At 48.8% G+C, this 21,679-nt stretch overlaps 1 protein-coding gene across 15 annotated transcripts in view; it reads left to right on the forward strand.

Moving 5' to 3' along the window:
- The window catches only part of TPM3 (tropomyosin 3), a 90,648-nt gene that overhangs the window by 15,970 nt on the left and 52,999 nt on the right, over nucleotides 1-21,679 (forward strand). For 8 of the 15 annotated variants that reach the window (XM_056853246.1, XM_056853245.1, XM_056853251.1 and 5 more), the window contains exon 1: nucleotides 16,373-16,536. The exons of the other annotated variants lie outside the window; for them this stretch is intronic. In XM_056853246.1, the coding sequence (XP_056709224.1) occupies nucleotides 16,405-16,536 (132 nt within the window). In that variant the 5' untranslated portion in view covers nucleotides 16,373-16,404. Of the gene's footprint in view, nucleotides 1-16,372; nucleotides 16,537-21,679 lie in introns of those variants that run through there. 15 annotated transcript variants of the gene reach the window in all.

A 21,679-nucleotide genomic window follows, 5' to 3' on the forward strand; every position in this document is an offset into this window, starting at 1 on the left:
CCTAAGGCTAGCCTGGGCCATCCAAATTAAGACCAGAGTAGGGCAGTAGGTGAACATTTTAAAGGACTGGTTGCACTGGAGGACCTAGGATCCGGGGAAAACATGCCTTGTGTGCTGTTATAAATTCAGCAGCCAAGAGCCCTTTTATTGAAACGCAGGGAAGGGGAATTTGTGGCTGTGGGGCAGTCATTATTGCTCAGCCCAGCCCATAGGGTTGCCAGGTCCCTCTTCGCTGCCAGCGGGAGATTTTTGGGGTGGAGCCTGAGGAGGGTGGGGTTTGGGGAGGGGAGGGACTTCAATGCCATAGAGTCCAGTTGCAGAGGCAGCCATTTTCTCCTGGTGAACTGATCTCTATCGGCTGAAAATCAGTTGTATTAGCAGGAGATCTCCTGCCACCACCTGGAGGTTAATAACCAAAGATACAGCAGTACATAGAATTACACAACAATGTCAAACATATTCGCAAAGTGAGTATCAAAATCTTGTATTGTGTGATCTAGACAACTATATGAACACTGAATATCCAAAAATCACAATAATTACAATCAAAAAACCAACAAGTGCAGAAAAATGTCCACAAGGAAATAATAATTAGAATAGAGTCCAAACCGGAGTCTTGTAGTGTTTTTGAGAGCAAAACATATCCCATGTAGTATGATCTCCCCGAGGACTTTTATCCATGGTTCAATGAATCCATAAATGGATGCATCACGGTAAGCAACGTGATTCCAGTGAACCCTTCTCCGACAGGGATCCAGATATTCTCCCGTTTCGATGGAATCTTCGTCAGGATTCAACACGAACTGCTCCTTGTCTAGTTTCTATGTTGAGTGGAACATAAGCGTTCTCCTTTGCGAATATGTTTGACATTGTTGTGTAATTCATTACAGCAGGCTAACTTGTTTTGCTTTACCACCCGGAGGCTGGCAACCCTACTAACCCACCAGTCATTGCCCTCAAGAAATTGAGAACCAGGAGGAAAAAAATTACCATAAAATGACCTCCATAGTGACGCACCTTGCTGCACCTTAAAAAAAGGTAAAGGTCCCCTGTGCAAGCACCGGGTCATTCCTGACCCATGGGGTGATGTCACATCCTGACATTTCCAAGGCAGACTTTGTTTGTGGGGTGGTTTGCCAGTGCCTTCCCCAGTCGTCTTCCCTTTACCCCCAGCAAGCTGGGTCCTCATTTTACCGACCTCGGAAGGATGGAAGGCTGAGTCAACCTGGAGCCGGCTACCTGAAACCAACTTCCGTCGGGATCGAACTCAGGTCGTGAGCAGAGCTTTTGACTGCAGTACTGCAGCTTAACACTCTGCGCCACGGGGCTCCTTGCTGCACCTTACACACACCCTTCAGAAAACTTTGTTTCTGCATTAATTTGTGTGTGTGCTGCACCTTACACACACACAAATTAATGCAGAAAAAAAGGTTTCTGAAGGGAAACATTTTTGCAAACCTCTGTCCAAGGATCATCCGTGGTTGAGGATGGAGCCAGCAGGCCACACCCTTCCATGCCCTAACCTCTGTGGCTAGAAAAGCGGAAAGTGCTGGGAGGGCCGGCCGAGGAAAGGAAATGCTCTCGTTCCGAATATAGCCTTATCTTTTCCAACCAACTGTGCAGTTGGTCTGATGACCGAAGCATCACCGAACAGCCACCAACTTTTGCACAACCACACTAACAGAGCCCCGGCTCTGCCCTACTAACTTTTGATGGGTTTACCCCTTGAAAGCTCTTCCCTGCCACTTTGACATTCCACACAAATGAAAGCAGACCAACCCTACTAGTACCACTGTTCAAACAGAACACTAACTTGTACGTCTCTACTTGGCCTGTCACCTGTGGCGCAGGGTTGCCAGCTTACACAAGAACAGAAGAAAAGCCCTGCTGGATCAGACCAAGGCCCATCAAGCCCAGCAGTCTGTTCACACAGTGGCCAAACAGGTGCCTCTAGGAAGCCCACAACCAAGACGACTGCAGCAGCATTGCCCTGCCTGCATTCCACAACACCTAATATAACAGGCCTGCTCCTCTGATCCTGGAGAGAATAGCTATGCATCATGACTAGTATCCATTTTGACCAGTAGCAATAGATAGCCCTCTCCTCCATAAGAAAAGCCCTGCTGGATCAGACCAAGGCCCATCAATTCCAGCAGTCTGTTCATACAGTGGCCCACCAGGTGCCTCTAGGACGCCCACAAGCAAGACGGCTGCAGCAGCATAACCTGCCTGTGTTCCATAGCACCAGGATGTGGTGATGGCCACCAACTTGGAAGGCTTGAATTGGGGGAGTGGACATGTTCGTGGAGGAGAGGGCTATCCATGGCTAATAGTAAAAATGGATACTAGTCATGATGCGTACCTATTCTCTCCAGGATCAGAGGTACAGGCCTGTTATACCGTTTCCCCCAAAACAAGACATACCCATAAAATAAGCTGTAGCAGGATTTCGTTTCCCATCGAGCAGGTTTAGTTAAGAAGACGACTTAACTATCTTTGAATAAATGTAGATTGTTGTACCATACTTAATAAGACATCCCCTGAAAATAAGCCATAGTGTGTCTTCTTGAGGAAAAATAAATATAAGACAGTGTCTTATTTTCGGGGAAACACGGTATTAGGTGCTGTGGGCTGCCAACTTGGAAGGCTTTAAGAGGAGAGGGGACATGTTCATGGAGGAGAGGGCTATCCATGGCTACTAGTCAAAATGGATACAAGTCATGATGCATACCTATTCTCTCCAGGATCAGAGGAGCAGGCCTGTTATATTAGGTGCTGTGGAGCACAGGCAGGAAAATGCTGCTGGAGTCGTCTTGTTTGTGGGCTTCCTAGAGGCACCTGGTTGGCCACTGTGTGAACAAACTGCTGGACTTGATGGGCCTGGGTCTGATCCAGCATGGCCTTTCTTATGTTCTTAAGCCTTCAAAGTTTCATTCTGGCATCAGCTTGTGTGGGTTTCATGCTGGAATAAAAACTCGCCAGGAACGTGCCGCAAGACGCCTGTCCATTTTCACTGCAACAGGTGAACTCCTTTGAGATTCCTTCAAGGGGGATTCTCTCATGTGTAACTGCTTGGGGGAGGGGGGTTGCCCGGAGCACCTGCTGCTGAAGGAAACTTTGAGTCACCCATGCTTCAGACTTCAGCAAAGAACGACATCTCAGGCTTGCCCAGAGATTGACTCTTCGGCGCATGGCATAAGTGGCGTCCAAATTGGTGCTGTCCCCTAATGCCTGGGCTTGGATGGGAAAGGTATGCTATACCCCCCCCCCCCACCTCCCAAGCCCACGGTTCTTGTATTGACGAGAGCGGTCTCTAGGAAAACAGTGGCATCGGGTTTCTCCTGGCGTGAGGGCTGTCCAATCCATCAAATGGCAAAGGGCTGTCAGCGCCCGTCACAGCTGCTGCCTGGCATTAGGAAGGGATTTTCTGTACAGATTTATCGCCCGGAAATATTTGACGGATATCTGAGCGCTGGCCACCTCCAAACGGCCCGCCCTTCCAGGGCCTGCTCGATCAAGGCATGAATACGGCACAGTGCGGAGGAAACTTTCCAGGAGTGTAAAGGGGTGTTTCGCTTGCTAAAGTGGCCATCAGAGGAGCCAGCTTTCAGCAGCAGGAGGGGCTGTGGCTCAGTGGTAGAGCAGCTGCTTTGGCATGCAGAAGGGCCCAGGTTCAATCCCCGGCATCTCCAATTGGAAGTACCAGGCAGTAGGTGATGTGAAAGACCTCAGCCTGAGACCCTGGAGAGCCACTGCCAGTCTGAGTAGAAAATACTGACTTTGATAGAACAATGGTCTGATTCAGTATAAGGCAGCTTCATGAGTATGTTCTCTTTGCAGGAGGTTTTTGGGGTGGAGCCTGAGGAGGGTGGGGTTTGGGGAGGGGAAGGACTTCAATGCCATAGAGTCCAATTGCCAAAAACGGCCATTTTTTCCAGGGGAACCAATCTCTATTGGCTGGAGATCGGTTGTAATAGCTGGAGATCTCCAGCTAGTAACCTGGAGGTTGGCAACCCTACGTAGAGTCCATCCTCCAAAGCAGCCGTTTTCTCCAGGGGAACTGAGCTCTGTCGCCTGAAGATCAGTTGTAATCATGGGAGATCTCCAGCTGCCACCTGGAGGCCGGCAACCCCAGCCAGTGGATCCCTCTGTTGTAGATGGGGCAACACGGAGGAACATCTTAAGAGTAGAGGGAGGTTTCTAAGGGAGGAGTTACTATTCAGCTGGGTTTCCATGTGTGCCAAAGTCGGCCAGGAGAGGGGGACGGAGAACGCATTCCTTTCCCCCAAGACCAAAAGCTCTTCCTGTCCTGTTAACCCAACAGTTTGCAGAAGAAGAGCCCTGCTGGATTAGGCCCAGCTGCGAGGCTGATAACCCATTTCCCATAGTGGCCACAGCCAGATGCCTCTGCAAAACCCACAATAGCACAAGAAGGCCAAACCCTCCGCTAGCAACCAGGATTCACAGACTTACAGGGTGCTTCCATATTTACCCCCCGCCCCGCCCCGCACAGAAAGGAAGAAACCTCTGGATCAGTGGTTCCCAAACTTTTCGGGCCACCGCCCCCTTGGTTCCACCAACTCAACCCCAGCGCCCCCTACCCTACCCTATAAAAAGCATCATTCAAACTAGGGCTTTGCGTGACTCACTAAAGAAGATAATAACAATAAAATTTCAAAACAGTAACAATTCATTGCACATCTATTCAAAATCAAATTAAAACTTTTTAGTTGAAATTTATTCAACCAAACTGATTAACTTGACCCAGAGGTACCAGCTCTTCAAAGTCGGGGGGGGGGGATTATGATAGTTTCCACCAAATTTGCCAGCAGGGTGCCATAGCTTGATCTATTGTAAATTAGTGAACAACACAGCTGAAGGGGCCCACCTCTAATGCCCCCCTGCTGCCCCCTTGCCTTTTAGTGCCCCTTAAGTAATCCCACCCACCCCAGGGGGTGGTACTGCCCACTTTGGGAACCACTGCTCTGGATGAAAGGGGAATGTTCACATGGCATTGTGTTCATTCCAGGCCATTTTCTCCAGCTAGTACCTGGAGGTTGGCAACCCTAGCTGCATGCCATCATGGGGAGGGGCTGTGGCTCAGCGGTAGAGCCTCTGCTTGGCATGCAGAAGGTCCCAAGTTCAATCCCCGGCATCTCCAGTCAAAGGGACTAGGCAAGTAGGTGATGGGAAAGACCTCAGCCTGAGACCCTGGAGAGCTGCTGCCGGTCTGAGTAGACAATACTGACTTTGATGGACCAAGGGTCTGATTCGGTATGAGGCAGCTTCATGTGTTTCTCTTTTCTTTTTAGAGCTTTTAAGGGCTTTTCCCTGTTTCCCCGACATTTTGCCAGTTTGCATTGGTCACTCTTAGGGAGCGGCAGAACCTAAACTGTCTGTCACATCCTGTTTAATCCACTCATGATAATCTGCCAATTCAGAGATGAAGCTGGGATGGAATCTGGAGATTATTATGGGCAAGAGTGCCTAGCCAGGGCAGGGCTGCATTGCCAATGCTTCCTTGTTCGACAGGGCTTAAAGGATTGCGAACCAATCTCATTCCTCTTCCTCTTTCAGGAGAGTGTTTGGGTACATACATGCGCATGAGGAAGTAGTACGATCAGTGGGTGAACCTCGGGAAGGCTTCTCCCCACCCCCCCATCCCAAACCTTGAGCCAGCCCTGATAATAAACAGGAAAACGTTTCTGAACTTAAAAACTTAAGTCCATTCATGTTTCTGAGTCTGAAATACACATGGGCTTGAGGGGTGGGAGTGGAGACAGAAGTCTGTTTGCTATAGGGTTGCCAACCTCCAGGTTGTGACTGGAGATCTCCTGGGATTACAACTGATCTCGAGGCGACAGAGATCAGTTCAGTTGGAGAAAATGGTCACTTTGGAAGGTGGACTCTATGGTGTGGTGTAGTGGTTAAGAGTGGCGTCTGATCTGGAGAGCCGGGTTCGATTCTCCACTCCTCCACATGAGTGGCGGACACTAATCTGGTGAACGGGATTTGTTTTCCCACTCCTCCACATGAAGCCAGCTGGGGGACCTTGGACCAGTCACAGTTCTCTTAGAGCTCTCTCAGCCCCACCTACCTCACAGGGTGTCTGTTGTGGGGAGGGGAAGGGAAAGTGATTGTAAGCTGGTCTGATTCTTCCTTAAGTGGTAGAGAAAGTTGGCATATAAAAACCAACTCTTCTTCTTCTTCTTCTCCCCCACCCCATTGACATCCCTTCCCTCCTCAAACCCCACCCTCCTCAGGCTCCATCCCCAAAATCTTCAGATATTTCCCAACCCGCAGCTGGCAACCCTAGTTGGATATGAGGAACTCCTTGCTTCACCTTTTATTTATTTGAAGCCCTACCAGGAAGTATGGCATCCCTGCCTAGCAAGGCATGCTGGGGAAAGCACTATCCTGTTTGACCCTAGCACACTGGAGTGGATCCTTGATTACCAGATGGAATATCGTTTGATGGGTCAGATAATTAAAATCTGGTTGGTTAGTCAGAGAGCCAGCAGGGTGTAGTGGTTGAGAGCAACAGCCTCTAATCTGGAGAACCGGGTTCGATTCCCCACTGCTCCACATGAAACCTGCTGGGTGACCTTGGGCCAGCCCCAGTTCTCTCCGAACTCCCTCTGCCCACGCCGAGGCAGGCAATGGCAAAACCACCTCCGAACATCTCTTGTAGGGTTGCCAGGTCCCTCTTCGCTATCGGCGGGAGATTTTTGGGGCAGAGCCTGAGGAGGGTGAGGTTTGGGAGGGGAGGGACTTAAATGCCATAGAGTCTAATTGCCAAGGCGACCATTTTCTCCAGGTAAACTGATCTCTATCGGCTGGAGATCAGTTGTAATAGCAAGAGATCTCCAGCTACTACCTGGAGGTTGGCAACCCTAGTCTCTTGCCTTGACAACCCTACGGGGTCGCCATAAATCAGCTGTGTACTGGACGGCACTTTCCACCACCAGCAGTGTATTCTGGAGGCCCGGGAGTTGCAAGAGAACTTCACAGCTTGTTCCTTGGGCATTTTAACTATTCGGCAGCGAGACATCCCTCTACGACTCCAGGAGGGTGCGAGTAATCTCAGAAGCCAGCCTCCATGCCAAGGAATGTGTTTCTAGCTGGTGCTAATTGGAAAGCCAGGCGAAGGATTGCTATGCTGACCACAGCAAGGAATGAATAAGACTTGACAGTTGCAAAGGGCTTTGCAGGAGAGAATCAGCCCACTTCCTCCAGGCCCTTCCAGATGGCGGCTCCTCTCCCCTCCACCCCCACGGCTGCTTTTATTACTGTAGTGCTAAGTCCAGAGTTTGAGGAAGGGACCTCAAGGAAGAGATATGTGTCAAGCAGTATGCGTCACCTTTGCTGAGCATAATACAGCCAAACATGAATGTTTCAAGTGCTTTTAACAAGTCAAAATTGTATCTGATTCTGCAATTCTGATGTTCGGGGTATTTTTTTATTTAACATTAGTGCTGGAGAGGTTATTTTGTACAGAGCACTGAAGCCGAATCCTTTACACTCTGCACCCCTTTTCCCACAGTCCTTCGGGCTTCATCACAGGTTGGCCCATGACTACAAATACGAGGGCTAGAACAGCTAGATTTGAGTCCAGTAGAGGAGGGGCCATGGCTTAGTGGTAGAGCATCTGCTTAGCATGCAGAAGGTCCCAGGTTCAATCCCCGGCATCTCCAGTTAAAGGGACTAGGCAGGTGGGTGATGTGAAAGACCCCTGCCTGAGACCCTGGAGAGCCGCTCTCGGTCAGAGTAGACAATACTGGCTTTGATAGACCTGGGTTCTGATTCAGCAGAAGGCAGCTTCATGTGTTCAGTAGCACGACTATTAAGGTTGACAACGAGGAAATTGAAATTGTTCAAGACTTTCCATTCCTTGGCTCCATCATCAACCGAAAGGGAGACTGCAACCAAGAAATCAGAAGGAGATTGAAACTGGGACGGGTGACTGTGAAGAATCCAGAAAAGATTCTTAAGTGTAATGATTTGTCATTGACCACCAAGAGCAAGTTAATTCATGCCATAGTATTCCCTATTCCTATGTATAGGTGTGAAAGTTGGACTATGAATAAAGCTGACAAGAAGAAAATAGATTCCTTTTAAATGTGGAGTTGGAGAAGAGTTTTACAGATACCGTGGACCGCCAAAAAGACAAGTAAGTGGCTTCTAGATCAAATCAAGCCTGAACTGTCCCTAGAAGCTAAAATGACTAAACTGAGGCTATCATACTTTGGTCATATTATAAGAAGACAAGAGGCACTGGAAAAGACAATCATGCTAGGAAAAGCCGAAGGCAGCAGAAAAAGAGGAAGACCCAACAAGAGATGGATTGACTCTACAACGGAAGCCACGGCCCTCAATTGGCAAGACCTGAGCAAGATTGTGAACTATAGGACACTTTGGAGGACACTGATTCATAGGGTGGCGATGAGTCAGAAGCGACTTGACCGCACTTCACACACACACAGCACCTTAGAGACCAACAAGATTTTCAGATAATAAACTTTCGAGAGTCAAAGCTTCGTTTGACAGATATCAGCTTTGGCTCTCAAAAGCTTATACCCACCCCCCCAAATCTTGTTGGTCTCTAAGGCGCTACTGGGCTTGAATCTAGCAGTTCTACTGCAGACCAACACACCTACCATCTGAAACTATCTTCTCGAGGACTAGAAACTCTCTTTAGAATTGGTTCTTGTAGGTTATCCGGGCTGTGTGACCGTGGTCTTGGTCACACAGCCCGGATAACCTACAAGAACCAATGAACTTCTTTTGAAAAAATTCTGAGAAATTCTGTAGCTTTTCTGCTTGCCTACAGGACGGCCACGGCCCTCAATCTGCAAGATCTGAGCAAGGCTGTCAAAGGTAGGACATTTTGGAGGACTTTTATTCATAGGGTCGCCATGAGTCGGAGGCGACTTGATGGCACTTAACACACACACACACACTCATAATGGTGACACACTGAAGCCTGGACAATCTCTTCTTTGTGGACTCTTCTTTATAGACTAGCGCAAAGCTCCTTTGCGGCTTGGGGGGGGGTGCCAGCGATACCGGGTCAACGTATCTGACCCTTGAGAAAACTCTCAGAGAGGAAGCGGCCCCAGCCCAGGTTTCCCAAGACAGCTTGGCTCGTAGAAGTGGGAGCAGCTGCTGGAGGAAACATGGACTGCTTTCTGGTCTCCCATTTATTGAATCAGGGATAGGGGGGAAAGGAATCACACTGTTGTTTGAGTAACCTCTGTGTTTCTTTCTGTTCTGCCTGCTTCCCTTCAGCAGTCAAATTCTTGTGTATCTTCACGCAGACCTGTCAGCCACTGCTGTTCCTCTCTGCTGTACCCTCCTGCCAAGAAGAAAACGAGTGGCCAATTCAGTATCATTTTGCAGAGAGTGAAAGATGGTGGAGGTCGAAAAGGGCTCTCAGTAGGGTTGCCAGCTCCGGGTTGGGAAATACCTGGAGAATTTTGGGGCGGAGCCTCAGGAGGGCGGGGTTTGGGAGGGGAGGGACTTTGATGCCATAGAGTCCAATTGCCAAAGCGGCCATTTTCTGCAGGGGAACTGACCTCTATCGGCTGGAGATGAATTGTAATAGCAGATCTCCAGCTACTACCTGGAGGTTGGCAATCCTACCCCAAACTCATACTGTATGCTACAGCTATCCCAGTTGACCAGAGTCAGACCCTGATTTCTGGAATTTTTTTTCTTTCAGGGGAGTTATTCCTTATCTTTAGCATTGCTCCAAATTTACATTACCGATTCATTGTTTTGTTGCATAACTTGAATTATTTGCTGGAAATCACGTGTTTGAAATTACCTAAACCATTATATTCAGTGCATCAGTGGCACTTTATGTATATATGTGACTACCTGGAGGTTGGCAACCCTAGCTATGATTGCGTCTGGGTTGCCAGTTCTGCCTTGATAAATTCCTGAAGATTTGGGGGTGGAGCCTGGGGAGGGTGGCCTTTGGGGAGGGGAGGGACCTCAGCACAGATGTAATGCCAGAGTCCATCTTCCGAAGCTGCCATTTCTTCCAGGAGAACAGATCTCTGTAGTTTGGAGACGAGGTGTGATTCTGGGAGATCTCCAGGCCCCACCTGGAGGCTGGCAACCCTAAAAGGATAGTTAGGATAGATAGGGGCTGCCTTCTGTCTTCCAAGCACTCCAAGGAAAAGAGCGAGTGAACAACTGCCGGATCTTCCAGGCATAACATAATACCACCAAAACTGTTGCTTGTTAAATGAGAATCCCACGCAGTAACGCAGGCAGGAAAGCATCAGTAGCTTTCTCAGCTTTCCACTGTTCAGAGAAAAGGGGACAGGCCGGCGGGAGGGGGTGGGTGGGTGCGTGCACGTTTGTGTGTGCGCAGTGTAGGCAGGATCTCACTGGAATGGAATGTTACCCAGCCCAGCTCCTTCCCCAAGCAAAAGCCCCAGATGCTGCTCTGCAAAGGTTAATTCCAGTTCTCTTGCCCATATATGTACCTAATTGCTCCCCTGGCACTTCAGGCTTCACTTCCTATCTGAAGTTCTCCGTCAGTTGCTTGTACGGCCAATCTGCACCATTCTGAGCCAAACAGGACAGGAATGAGAAAGAGCTATCTTAAAAATGTTAACCAAAAAACCAGGAGGTTGAATAATGTGAGTTACAAAGGCTGAGTTTACAGACTGGAGCTCAGCAGTCCGTGTGCACATTTTTAAAAATAATATTTTATTATTTTTAAAACAAATACAACACAAATACATCACACATGCAATTTACACTCCTCTTACAATACTTCTTACTTACAACATCTTCCTCATATGCCAAATAGAAACAGAGCTCATTCATACTATACGATTTAATATCACTGTTTAGTTCTACATGTACAAATGTTTCTCTAGTTACTCACCATTTTAAACGTTTATTCCAAAGTCTTCATAGTCTGTATATTACTAAGCCTATTTAATACAATTTTGCATTAATATATTAATATTGAATTTTAAGCCTATCTAGCAATATTTCTTAATAATGCCTTCTATTTTTTATTACCAAATCACGTGCCTTATATCTGTAACTGTATGAATCAATTAATACATACTCAGCTCACTATTTTAAGTGTGGCTGCAATCCAATTCTATTCACATTTCCTTGGAAGCAACGACCACTGAATTCAAGTGGAACTTTCCTATTCATTTGAGTAAGCTTTGTGTTGTTCAGCAGGACTTATTCTTAAGTAAATGTACCTAGGGGTACAGCCCCGCAGTTTGGCCCTAAGCATGTATATGCCGGTTGAATTCAATATGGCTTGTAGCTGAATGGTTTATGGATTTATTTGGAAGGAAATTCCACTAAATTCAATGCAGCTTCCTCACCAGCAAGGAAGGACTGAGCTTTGTTTTCAATTTTTCCACAGACTTATTTTGCCCTCCATTAAGGGAAGTGGTAAGCTCTCCTTCCCTGGAGGTTTTTAAGAAGAGGCTAGATGGCCATCTGTCTTCAAGGCTGATTCTATGACGTTAGGCAGATCATGAGAGGGAGGGCACCTTAGCCATCTTCTGGGCATGGAGAATGGGTCACTGGGCGTGTGCGGGGGGGAGGTAGTTGTGAATTTCCTACGTCATGCAGGGGGTTGAACTAGATGACCCTGGTGGTCCCTTCCAACTTTATGATTCTAAGGTAATCTGTAGAGTCCCTCCTGAGGGTGGCCACCAGAGACGGCCTTTTCTGTGGTGGCACCTCTGCTTTAGAATGGTCTCCTCATAGTCCTTTGCTTGGTGTGAAGTTTGGCTTTAGCTGTGTCTGGCTTTAGCTTATGGCGACCCTATAAATCAATGACTTCCAAAGCATCCTATTGTTAACAGCCTTGCAAACTGAGGGCCGTGGCCTCCTTTACAGAGACAATCCATCTCATGTTGGGTCTTCCTCTTATCCTGCTGCCTTCCACTTTTCCTAGCATTATTGTCTTTTCCAGTGACTTTTGTCTTCACATAATGAGACCAAATTAAGATAGCCTCAGTTTGGTCATTTTAGCTTCTAGGGAGAGTTCAGGCTTGATTTGAACTAGAACCCACTGATTTTGTCTTTTTGGCAGTCCACAGTATTCGTAAAACTCTTCTCCAACACCACATTTCAAAGGAATCAGCTTTCTTCCTGCCTGCTTTCTTCATTGTTCACCTTCCACACCCATGCATAGTAATGAAGAATACCACAGTACAAGTTATCTTGGTCGCCAGCGACACATCCTTACACTTAAGGATATTTTCTAGCTCCTTCATGGCTGCCCTTCCCAGTCTCAATCTCCTTCTGATTTCTTGGGTGCAGTTTTCCTTTGGTTGATATTGAAGCCAAGGAATAGAAAAGGGACCTGTGCTTTTCAACCTGTTCATTAACGACCTGGAGTTGGGGTTAAACAGTGAAGTAGCCATGACACCAAATTATTTAGGGTGGTTAAAACAAAATCGGACTGTGAAGAGCTCCAGAAGGATCTCTGCGTACTCGAAGAATGGGCATTAAAATGGCAAATGAGATTCAATGTGAGCAAGTGTAAAGTGATGCATATTGGGGCAAAAAATCCCAACTTCACATATACACTGATGGGATCTGTGCTGGCAGTGACAGACCAAGAAAGGGATCTTGGGGTGGTAGTGGATAGCTCAATGAAGATGTCAACCCAGTGTGCGGCTGCTTTAAAAAAGGCAAATTCCATGCTGGCCATAATTAGACGAGGAATAGAAAATAAAACTGCTGATATCATACTGCCCTTGTACAAATCTATGGTGAGACCACACTTGGAATACTGTGTACAGTTCTGGTCACCACACCTAAAAAGGATATTACAGAGCTTGAGAAGGTGCAGAAAAGAGCAACCAAAATGATTAAGGGACTAGAGCAACTGTCCTATGGGGAGCGGTTAGGACGCTTAGGGCTGTTTAGCTTGGAAAGAAGGCGGCTAAGGGGAGACATGATAGAGGTCTATACAATTACCGGTGTGCATGGTTTGGAGAGAGTGGACAGGGAGAAGTTTTTCTCCCTCTCCCATAATACTAGAACACGGGGTCATCTGCTAAAGCTGGAGAGCGAGAGATTCAAAACAGATAAAAGGAAATATTTTTTCACACAACACATAGTTAAATTGTGGAACTCCGTGCCCCAGGATGTGGTGATGGCTGCCAGCCTGGAAGGCTTTAAGAGGCGAGTGGACATATTCATGGAGGAGAGGGGTATTCATGGTTATTAGTTAGAATGGATACTGGTCATGCTGCATACCTATTCTCTCTAGTATCAGAGGAGCATGCCTATTATTTTGGGTGCGGTGGAACACAGGCAGGATGGTGCTGCTGCACTCGTCTTGTTTGTGGCTTCCTAAAGGTACCTGGTTAGCCACTGTGTGAACAGACTGCTGGACTTGATGGGCCTTGGTCTGATCCAGCAGGGCCTTTCTTATGTTCTTATGTTAAAATCTTGAACAATTTCAGTATCTTCATTGTTAATCTTTAGATTGTGTAATTCCTCAGTAGTCATTCCTTTTATCTTTTTGATGTTCAGCTGTAATTTTGCTTTGGCACTTTCTGCTTTAACCTTCCTCAGTAGCCATTTCAAGACTTTATTATTTTCTGCCAGTTTTGCAGTGTCATCTGCATATCTCAAATTGTTAATGTTCCTTTTGCCAATTTTCACTCCACCATTACCGAAATCCAACCCAGCTTTCCTTATGATATGTTCTGCATACATATTGAACAGATAGGAAAATAAGACATTCTTGTCTGACACCTTTGCCAATTGGAAATCATCCAGTTTCTCCATATTCTGTCCTAACCGTGGCCTCTTGTCCAGAGTATAGGTTGTGCATCAAAACAATCAGATGTTGTGGTACACCCATTTATTTTAAAACCAACCATATTTCTTTTCATGTTCCACAGTCAAAGCTTTTCTGTAATCTATGAAACACAAGCTGATTTTCTCCAGTAACCATCATATATTTGCAACATGCTCCAGTAACCATATGCTCCAGTAACCATCATACATTTGCAACATGATCAATAGTGCTTTTTTTTCTGAATCCAGCTTGAACATCTGGCATTTCTTGGTCTATATTGGGTAACAGTTTGTTGTAAGATGTTGAGCATAACTTTACTCACGTGAGAAATTAATGCAATGGTCTGATAGTTGCTGCAGTCTTTGACGTCTTTTTCAGAACTGGAATGCAGATTCAGCGTTTTCAGTCTGTGGGCCATTGTTTTGTCTTCCATATTTGTTGGCATAAGCTTGTTAAGATTTTGATGGACATTTCTGGGGCTTGAAATAGCTTTATTGATATCCCCTCTCCTCCTGGTGATTTGTTTCTCCTAAGTGCAGCTTTCACTTCACTTCCTAAAACTGCAGGTTCTTCTTCGAAAGATTCTTTAGCTTTAGCTACTAAGTGAAAACTTTTATTCTCCCCACTTAGCTCATTTCTCTTCCTGTAGTTCGCTTTAATGCTGCTCCAACTACAATTTCCTTTCACTATTTTTTTAAAAATAGATTTTATTGCCGTGTGTAGTTTCAGGCCTGCTCATTTTATTCTTTTATTCCCCTACAATAGGTTTTATTGTTCAGCTGAGGCATCTCACCTCTGAAGGGACATAAGCAGGGCATCAGTAGTTTCACATAAAGAACTGCACATTCTTCACAGCCTAGTTCCTCATGTGCGTTTGTGTGTGTCTTAAGTGAGATCAAGTCGCTTCCGACTTATGGTGACCCTATGCATGAATGTCCTCCAAAACGTCCTATCATTAACAGCCTTGCTCAGGTCCTGCAGGGCGGTTGCTTCTTTTATAGAGTCGATCCATCTCATGCTGGGCCTTCCTCTTTTCCTGCCGCCTTCAATTTTTCCTAGCATTATTGTCTTTTCCAGTGACTCTGGTCTTATCATGTGACCAAGGTAGGATAGCCTGAGTTTAGTCATTTTAGCTTCTAGGGAAAGTTCATGTATGCTTACTTTGAAGTAACCATCTCTGATTTCAGTGAGTTTTCCCTCACTGGTAAACACGTGTATCTGAAGAAGTGAGCTTTGGCTCTGGAAAGCTCATACCCTGCCAGACGTTTTGCTAGTCTTTGAGGTGCTACTGGACTCGTGCTATTTTCTACTGCTAGTAGGGTTGCCAGGTCCCTCTTCACCATGGGCAGGAGATTTTGGGGGCGGATCCTGAGGAGGATGGGGTTTGGGGAGGAACTTCAATGCCATAGAGTCCAATTGCCAAAGCAGCCATTTCCTCCAGGTGAACTGATTTCTGTCGGCTGGAGATCAGTTGCAATAGCAGGAGATCTCCAGCTATTACCTGCAGGTTGGCAGCCCTAACTGCTAGCGACAGACTAGCACGGCTACCCATCGTGGTAAACACGTGGTAGGCACCCCTTCTTTTACAGCCACATTCTTTACCCAGGCGTTGCCTTGGAAACAAACCCCACTACTAGGGTTGCCAGGTCCCTCTTCACTACAGGCCGGAGGTATTTGGGGTGGAGCCTGAGGAGGGTGGGGTTTGGGGAGGGACTTCAATGCCATAGAGACCAATTGCCAAAGCAGCCATTTCCTCCAGGTGAACTGATTTATGTCGGTTGGTAAAAGGTAACGGTCCCCTGTGCAAGCACCAGGTCATTCCTGACCCATGGGGTAACATCACATCCCGACGTTTCCTAGGCAGACTTTGGCCATTTATTCATGGAAGGTTTTGCATTGGATTTGCCACTCTTTAGATGCACTTTCCCCCCATCCATATTCTCAAAACTCAAAAATAAGCCACCATGCAGAGTTTTGAGAATTCAGCTGGGGGAAAATGTGCATCTATAGAGTGACAAATCCAATGCAAAACCTTCCATGAATAAATGGCCTTTGTTTACGGGGTGGTTTGCCAGTGCCTTCCCCAGTCATCTTCCCTTTACCCCCAGCAAGCTGGGTACTCGGCTGGAGATCAGTGGTAATACCAGGAGATCTCCAGCTAGTACCTGGAGGTTGGCAACCGTACCCGCTATTTGCAATGTGGGACCAATTCCCAAGCAAACTTGCAAAGGTCAGCGCAAGCCTCTGGGTGCTTCCTGAGGAGGAGTAACCCGCTTTGCCCAAAGGGGCTTACTCCCAGGTCAATGAGCGCAGGATGGGATTCTCAGAGCCCCCGAGGCGTTTTCGGCTCTGGGAGGCCCGCGCCCGTCGCCATGGCAACCCCGCCGGGCAGAGCCGAGGGAGCCGCCCTCATCCGGGGCTTCTTTCGCGCGGGGCGGCGTGACGTCAGCGGGCGGGGCGCGGGCGGGGCGGCGCCGGGAGCGGGGGGAGGGGCGGGTTCCGGTATTTCAGGGCGGGGCGCGGGGGTTGTCGGGTGAGGCGGCGGCGGCAGCAGCGCGGGCACAGTCGAGAGCGGGCAGGGCTGAGCAGCGGTCATGGCCGGAGCGACCACCATCGAGGCGGTGAAGCGCAAGATCCAGGTGCTGCAGCAGCACGCCGACGAGGCCGACGAGCGGGCCGAGCGGCTGCAGCGGGAGGCGGAGGCCGAGCGCCGCGCCCGGGAGCAGGTAAAGGAGGGCGGAGATGGATGGGGGGGGGGGAAGAGAGGCGCGCCCCGTCGCAGGGCAGGAGAAAGTGATTGGTAGGGGGTTTTTTTCCTTTTTGGGAGGGGGGCCTCGCCCGCCCCCAGACTCCTTTGCGCTTGGCCTGAGTTTGGTTTTCCCCACTGTCCCCAGAAGCCTTTGGGGGGTGTGTGGCCTCGCCTGCCCCCAGAATCCTTTGCGCTTGGTCAGAGTTTGGATCCCCTCCCTTCCCCCAGAAGCCTTTGAGGGGGAGTGGCCTTGCCTGCCCCCAGACTCCTTTGCGCTTGGCCAGAGTTTGGATTCCCTCACTGCCCCCAGAAGCTTTTGGAGGGTGGCCTCGCCTCCCCCCAGAATCCTTTGCGTTTGGCCAGCGTTTGGATCCCCTCCCTTCCCCCAGAAGCCTTTGATGGGGAGTGGCCTTGCCTGCCCCCAGAATCCTTTGCGCTTGGCCTGAGTTTGGTTTCCCTCCCTGCCCCCAGAAGCCTTTGAGGGGGAGTGGCCTTGCCTGCCCCCAGACTCCTTTGCGTTTGGCCAGAGTTTGGATCCCCTCCTTTCCCCCAGAAGCCTTTGAGGGGGAGTGGCCTTGCCTGCCCCCAGAATCCTTTGCGCTTGGCCTGAGTTTTGCCCTATTGGGTCTGATCCAAACTCTTTCATTCTCAATTGACCACCAGCTATTCTGTGATTTTTTTTCCTCTGTGTAATGGAGGCAATTGCCCTGCTGCATTGAGTGCTTGCTCACTTTCCCCTGCCCCAGAGGTGCTTAGAGGTAGACTCCTGTTGAACATGGGAGTTCTCTTCTTGGGTGCCGTCTACTTGTTGCTAGCCATAGATCTTCTCGCTGTGCCAGTTTTGCCTTGTGCTTTTTGTGTGTGAGGATTGTCCGGTTAGGGCAGGCCAACGGCAGGGTGTGAAGGTGTTTTGCTGTGTGCCCTGTTTGTTCTGGTGTGTGGAGGTAGATGTTCCCTGGGTGTAATTAGTCATCATGTTTGATAGCTGTTGCCGAACTGGTTGCTGTAAGTGTAACCTAATTCTTTACTAGAATTGCCCTTCCAGGTCAGACCAAAGGCCTGTCTGGCCCACAAAGGCCCGCTGGAAGCCCTGAAGCATTGCATGGACGCCTGTTTATTAGTCCTGTTGCAGGTCTTTCCCCTTCCCCCAGGATCTGTTGATCAGAAACGCCCTGTGTCCATCAGTGGCTTGCCAGGTGTCCCTGTGATGCTCGCAAGCTCTGCAGAAAAGTAATAAGCATTTCCCATCCCGGTATCTGTTCACAGGTATACTGCCTCTGGGCATGAAGGTTCCATTTGGCTATGTTTAATTACAGCCTTTTGATTCCCTTCTCCGAAAATTTGTCTGAATGCCCGTTTTTTTTAAAGAAGGCATGGGAGCCAGTGGCTATCGTGACTTACTGTAGCAGTGAAATCCCGAAGTTAATTATGAGGTGTGTGAAACCAGGCGCCTGCAAGATCTGATACTCGAGAAGGAGAAGTGGCCGAGGGGTGGGTGGGGCAGCCTTGAAGGGAGGGGGGGTGCCTCCAGGTCAAAGATGGGCAGAGCAGTCTGGAATTCAAATCGGGGCGTTCAGGGGATGGAGGAAATCATGCAAAAAATTACTCGGAACCAGCAGGATGTAGTAATGGGGTGGGGTGTTGCAAAAGGGTGGGTTCAGCCAGCACCTTTTTGCATGCATTGGGGGGGGGCTCAGATTAATTCTGCGGTAAAAAAGGGTCGGTCTGGCAAAGACCTCTGCCCTGGAGACCTTGCTGCTGCCGGACAAAGGAGGTGTCGGCCTGAGTCTGTATAAGCAGCTTCCTTTTGGGGTTTTCTAATGAGGAGGTGATTATTTGAAAAGGGAGGGGAGAGATGTCTGCTCTTGGTGGGATAATTTATAGGGTGATGGTGGGGGAAAACTCCAGTTTGGTCATTTGGGGCTCTCGCCCTGTTCAGGGTGTCGGGCAGTTGATCGTCATCCTCCAAGCGGTTAGTGGGGACTAAGGGGTGGGGCCGCGTTCAAATCGACTGATGCCGGAGGGAGGGACTTCCTGGTGACACCATGGTGTGGCGGAGGGGGGGAAGTGGAGAACCACCCTAGCAAGGGCTGTCTCTTTGTCTGTTCACTATGCTTTTGAGAAAGCGTCCTCCCTTACATCAGAGTGTGTGTGTGTGTGGGTGTTCACCAGCGAGGGATTTCTCCATGCCGCGTGGAAGGCGTTTCCAGGAAAAGAGAGCTCCTCCAACGGATCTGAGCTGCAACCGGTGGCTTTCCGGCCGCCTGATCAGGAAATGAAGTGGCAGTTGAGGTTGGAAGCAGGGTCGATTGCCAGGGATGGGTGGAGATGAGAGAGGAGCTGACCCCGGCAGCTTGGTTAGAAGAAACTTTGGAGCGGGGGGGAGGGGGAGTGGTGCAGCTAGGCCAAGCTGCTTTCGCCTGCTGCGCCCCATGAACGCATGAAGCTGCCTTCTACTGAATCAGACCCCAGGTCCATCAAAGTCAATATTGTCCACTCAGACCAGCAGCGACTCTCCACGGTCTCAGGCGGAGGTCTTTCGCATCACCTACCTGCTTAGTCCCTTTAACTGGAGATGCCAGAGATTGAACCTGGGACCTTCTGCATGCCAAGCAGAGGCTCTACCACTGAGCCACGGCCCCTCCCTAAAAGCAAGTTTTTCTTCACAAAAATCCAACAGCCCGGTCCTTTTAACTGGAGATGCTGGGGATTGAACCGGGGACCTTCTGTATGCAAAGCAGAGGCTCTTCCACTGAGCCACGGCCCCTTCCCATTTGCAGGGAACTGGAGTCCTGGTGGGTGGCCCTGGGCTCCTAATTGGAAATTCAGGAGAACTTGTCTGGCAGGGAGGCACCTTGCTGTCGAGCAGGGAGGGGCCGTGGCTCAGTAGCAGAGCATCTGCTTGGCATGCAGAAGGTCCCTTGTTTAGTCCCCAGCACATCCTGTTAAAAAAGGATGTGGGAGTTGGTGATGTGAAACACCTCTCTTTCTGAGGCCCAGGAATGCCACTGCCATTCTGAGTAGACAATACTGACTTTGGTGGACCGATGGTCTGATCCTGTTTAAGGCAGCTTCATGTGTTTGTGAGGGCCAGCTGGGGAGCCCTTGGAGTGGCAGGTCCCAAACATTAAAGGAAGGCATAAACCTCTTTGCACTGGCTGCTGTCTAGAACAGGGGTGTCAAACATAAGGCCTGAGGGCTGGATCCGGCCCCTTGAGAACTCTTATCTGGCCAGCTGAGGCAGCCACCCTCCCCCCATTCCCAATCTGGGCTGGTGAGGTATGGCCCAACCAAGTGAAATTTATGTCATATATTGCCCTTGTAACAATTGAGTTCGACACCCCTGGTCAAACACATAAATGTTTATGTGCTTTAACTGGAGATGCCAGGGATTGAACCTGGGACCTTCTGCATGCCAAGTTAATGCTCTACCCATGAGCCATAGCCCCTCTAGAGTCTTTGGGCATCCAATTGCCCAGCTTATGCCATGACTCTTGTCCAAGGGGAAAGGCTGGAGGTATGGATGAAACCTCAGTCGGCAAAACCTGAGCAAGACAATGTTAAGGATAGGACATTTTGGAGGGCATTGATTCATAGGGCTGCCATAGGTCAGAAGTGACTTGGCCACACTTAACACAGACACACATGAATGGCCAAAACTTGAACCATGGTTCAGGCTTAGCTTTTCCTGATTGGAGCTGAACTTGCTAGAGCCACTTGGATACTTTGACCCTTTGTTGCTTGGGGTTAAGGAAGATGGTGTGGAAACTGCCGGTCAGCCATTTCCTGCCCTCTCTCCCTTCTGGCCAAGCACGGAACCCAGTCTGGCCTCCCGAGAACCACAGGCGTAGGTTTGCTTCATGGTCGCAGTCCCAACCTGATGCTTTATTGGCAGCAAATGGCCTCTTGGTTCAGGAGCTGCTCTGCAGGAAACTGGTTTTTTTGCTTAGCAGCCGATCTGACACCTGATTACCTGCAAGGTAAAGTGTCGGGGCGTCAGAGCTGTGTGTTTTCAGTCTCCTAGGTGTGGATCTGAAGCACTTTGGTCTTGTTCTGCAGCCTTGGCTTAATTGCCTTACCTGTCGTTTCTATTGGGAGCCCTGGCTTCCGGGGTTCCGCCAGCCTCAAGTCAGGGTTGCATGTGCTTGTTTGCTGTTAGCTGAACTATAAGAAGAATAATTGGTTTTTATATGTTGACTTTCTCTGCTGCTTAAGGAAGAATCAAACTGGCTTACAATCACCTTCCCTTCCCCTCCCCACAACAGACGCCCTGTGAGGTAGGTGGGGCTGAGAGAGCTTGAAGAGAGCTGTGACTAGCCCAAGGTCACCCAGCTGGCTTGATTTGTAGGAGTTGAAACCAACCCGGTTCACCAGATTAGCGTCCGCCACTCATAAGGAAGTGGGAAATCAAACCCGGTTCTCCAGATCAGAGTCCGCCGCTCCAAACCACCGCTCTTAACCACCACACCACGGTGGCTCTCAGAAAACATAAAGCATATGTGCTAGAGACGTTGGGAGGTGGTTTGCCATTGCCTGCCTCCCTGTGGGTTGAGAGAGTTCTGAGGGAACCGTGACTGGCCCAAGGTCACCCAGCAGGCTTCATGTGGAAGAGTGGGGAATCGAACCCGGTTCTCCAGATTAGAGTCTGCCACTCTTACCTACCCTCCCAAATAACCCAACTTAGTCTTGTTCGATTTCGGAAGCAGGCTGGCCCTGGTTAGTACTTGGATGGGAGACCCCTTCCCCCTGAAGGAAGTTCAGGGTTGCTAAGTAGAGGAAGGCAATGGCAAGCCACCTCTGCTTGTCTCTTGCCCGGAACACCTCTGCTTGTCTCTTGCCTAGGTTTGCCACGAGTAGGTTGTGACTCGATGGTATATTCTTCTTCCATCTTTGTAGTCATGTGGCTGGAAACTTGTTTCTGCTTTGAGAAAAGGACCCATCTGGATACAAGATGGATATGGAATTTTGTGTGTGTACACATAGTGTGATCATGGTAGAGGTCCCTTTGGGGATGGTGGTGAACTCTTAATGTATAACTTCCAAGTCCAGTTAGATTGGACCAGTCTTTTAAAAAAGAAGGTAGATTAGCATTCTCCAGCATGATAAAAATGAGTTGGCTA

Source organism: Euleptes europaea, chromosome 7, assembly GCF_029931775.1.
Source record: "Euleptes europaea isolate rEulEur1 chromosome 7, rEulEur1.hap1, whole genome shotgun sequence".
NCBI lineage: Eukaryota > Metazoa > Chordata > Lepidosauria > Squamata > Sphaerodactylidae > Euleptes > Euleptes europaea.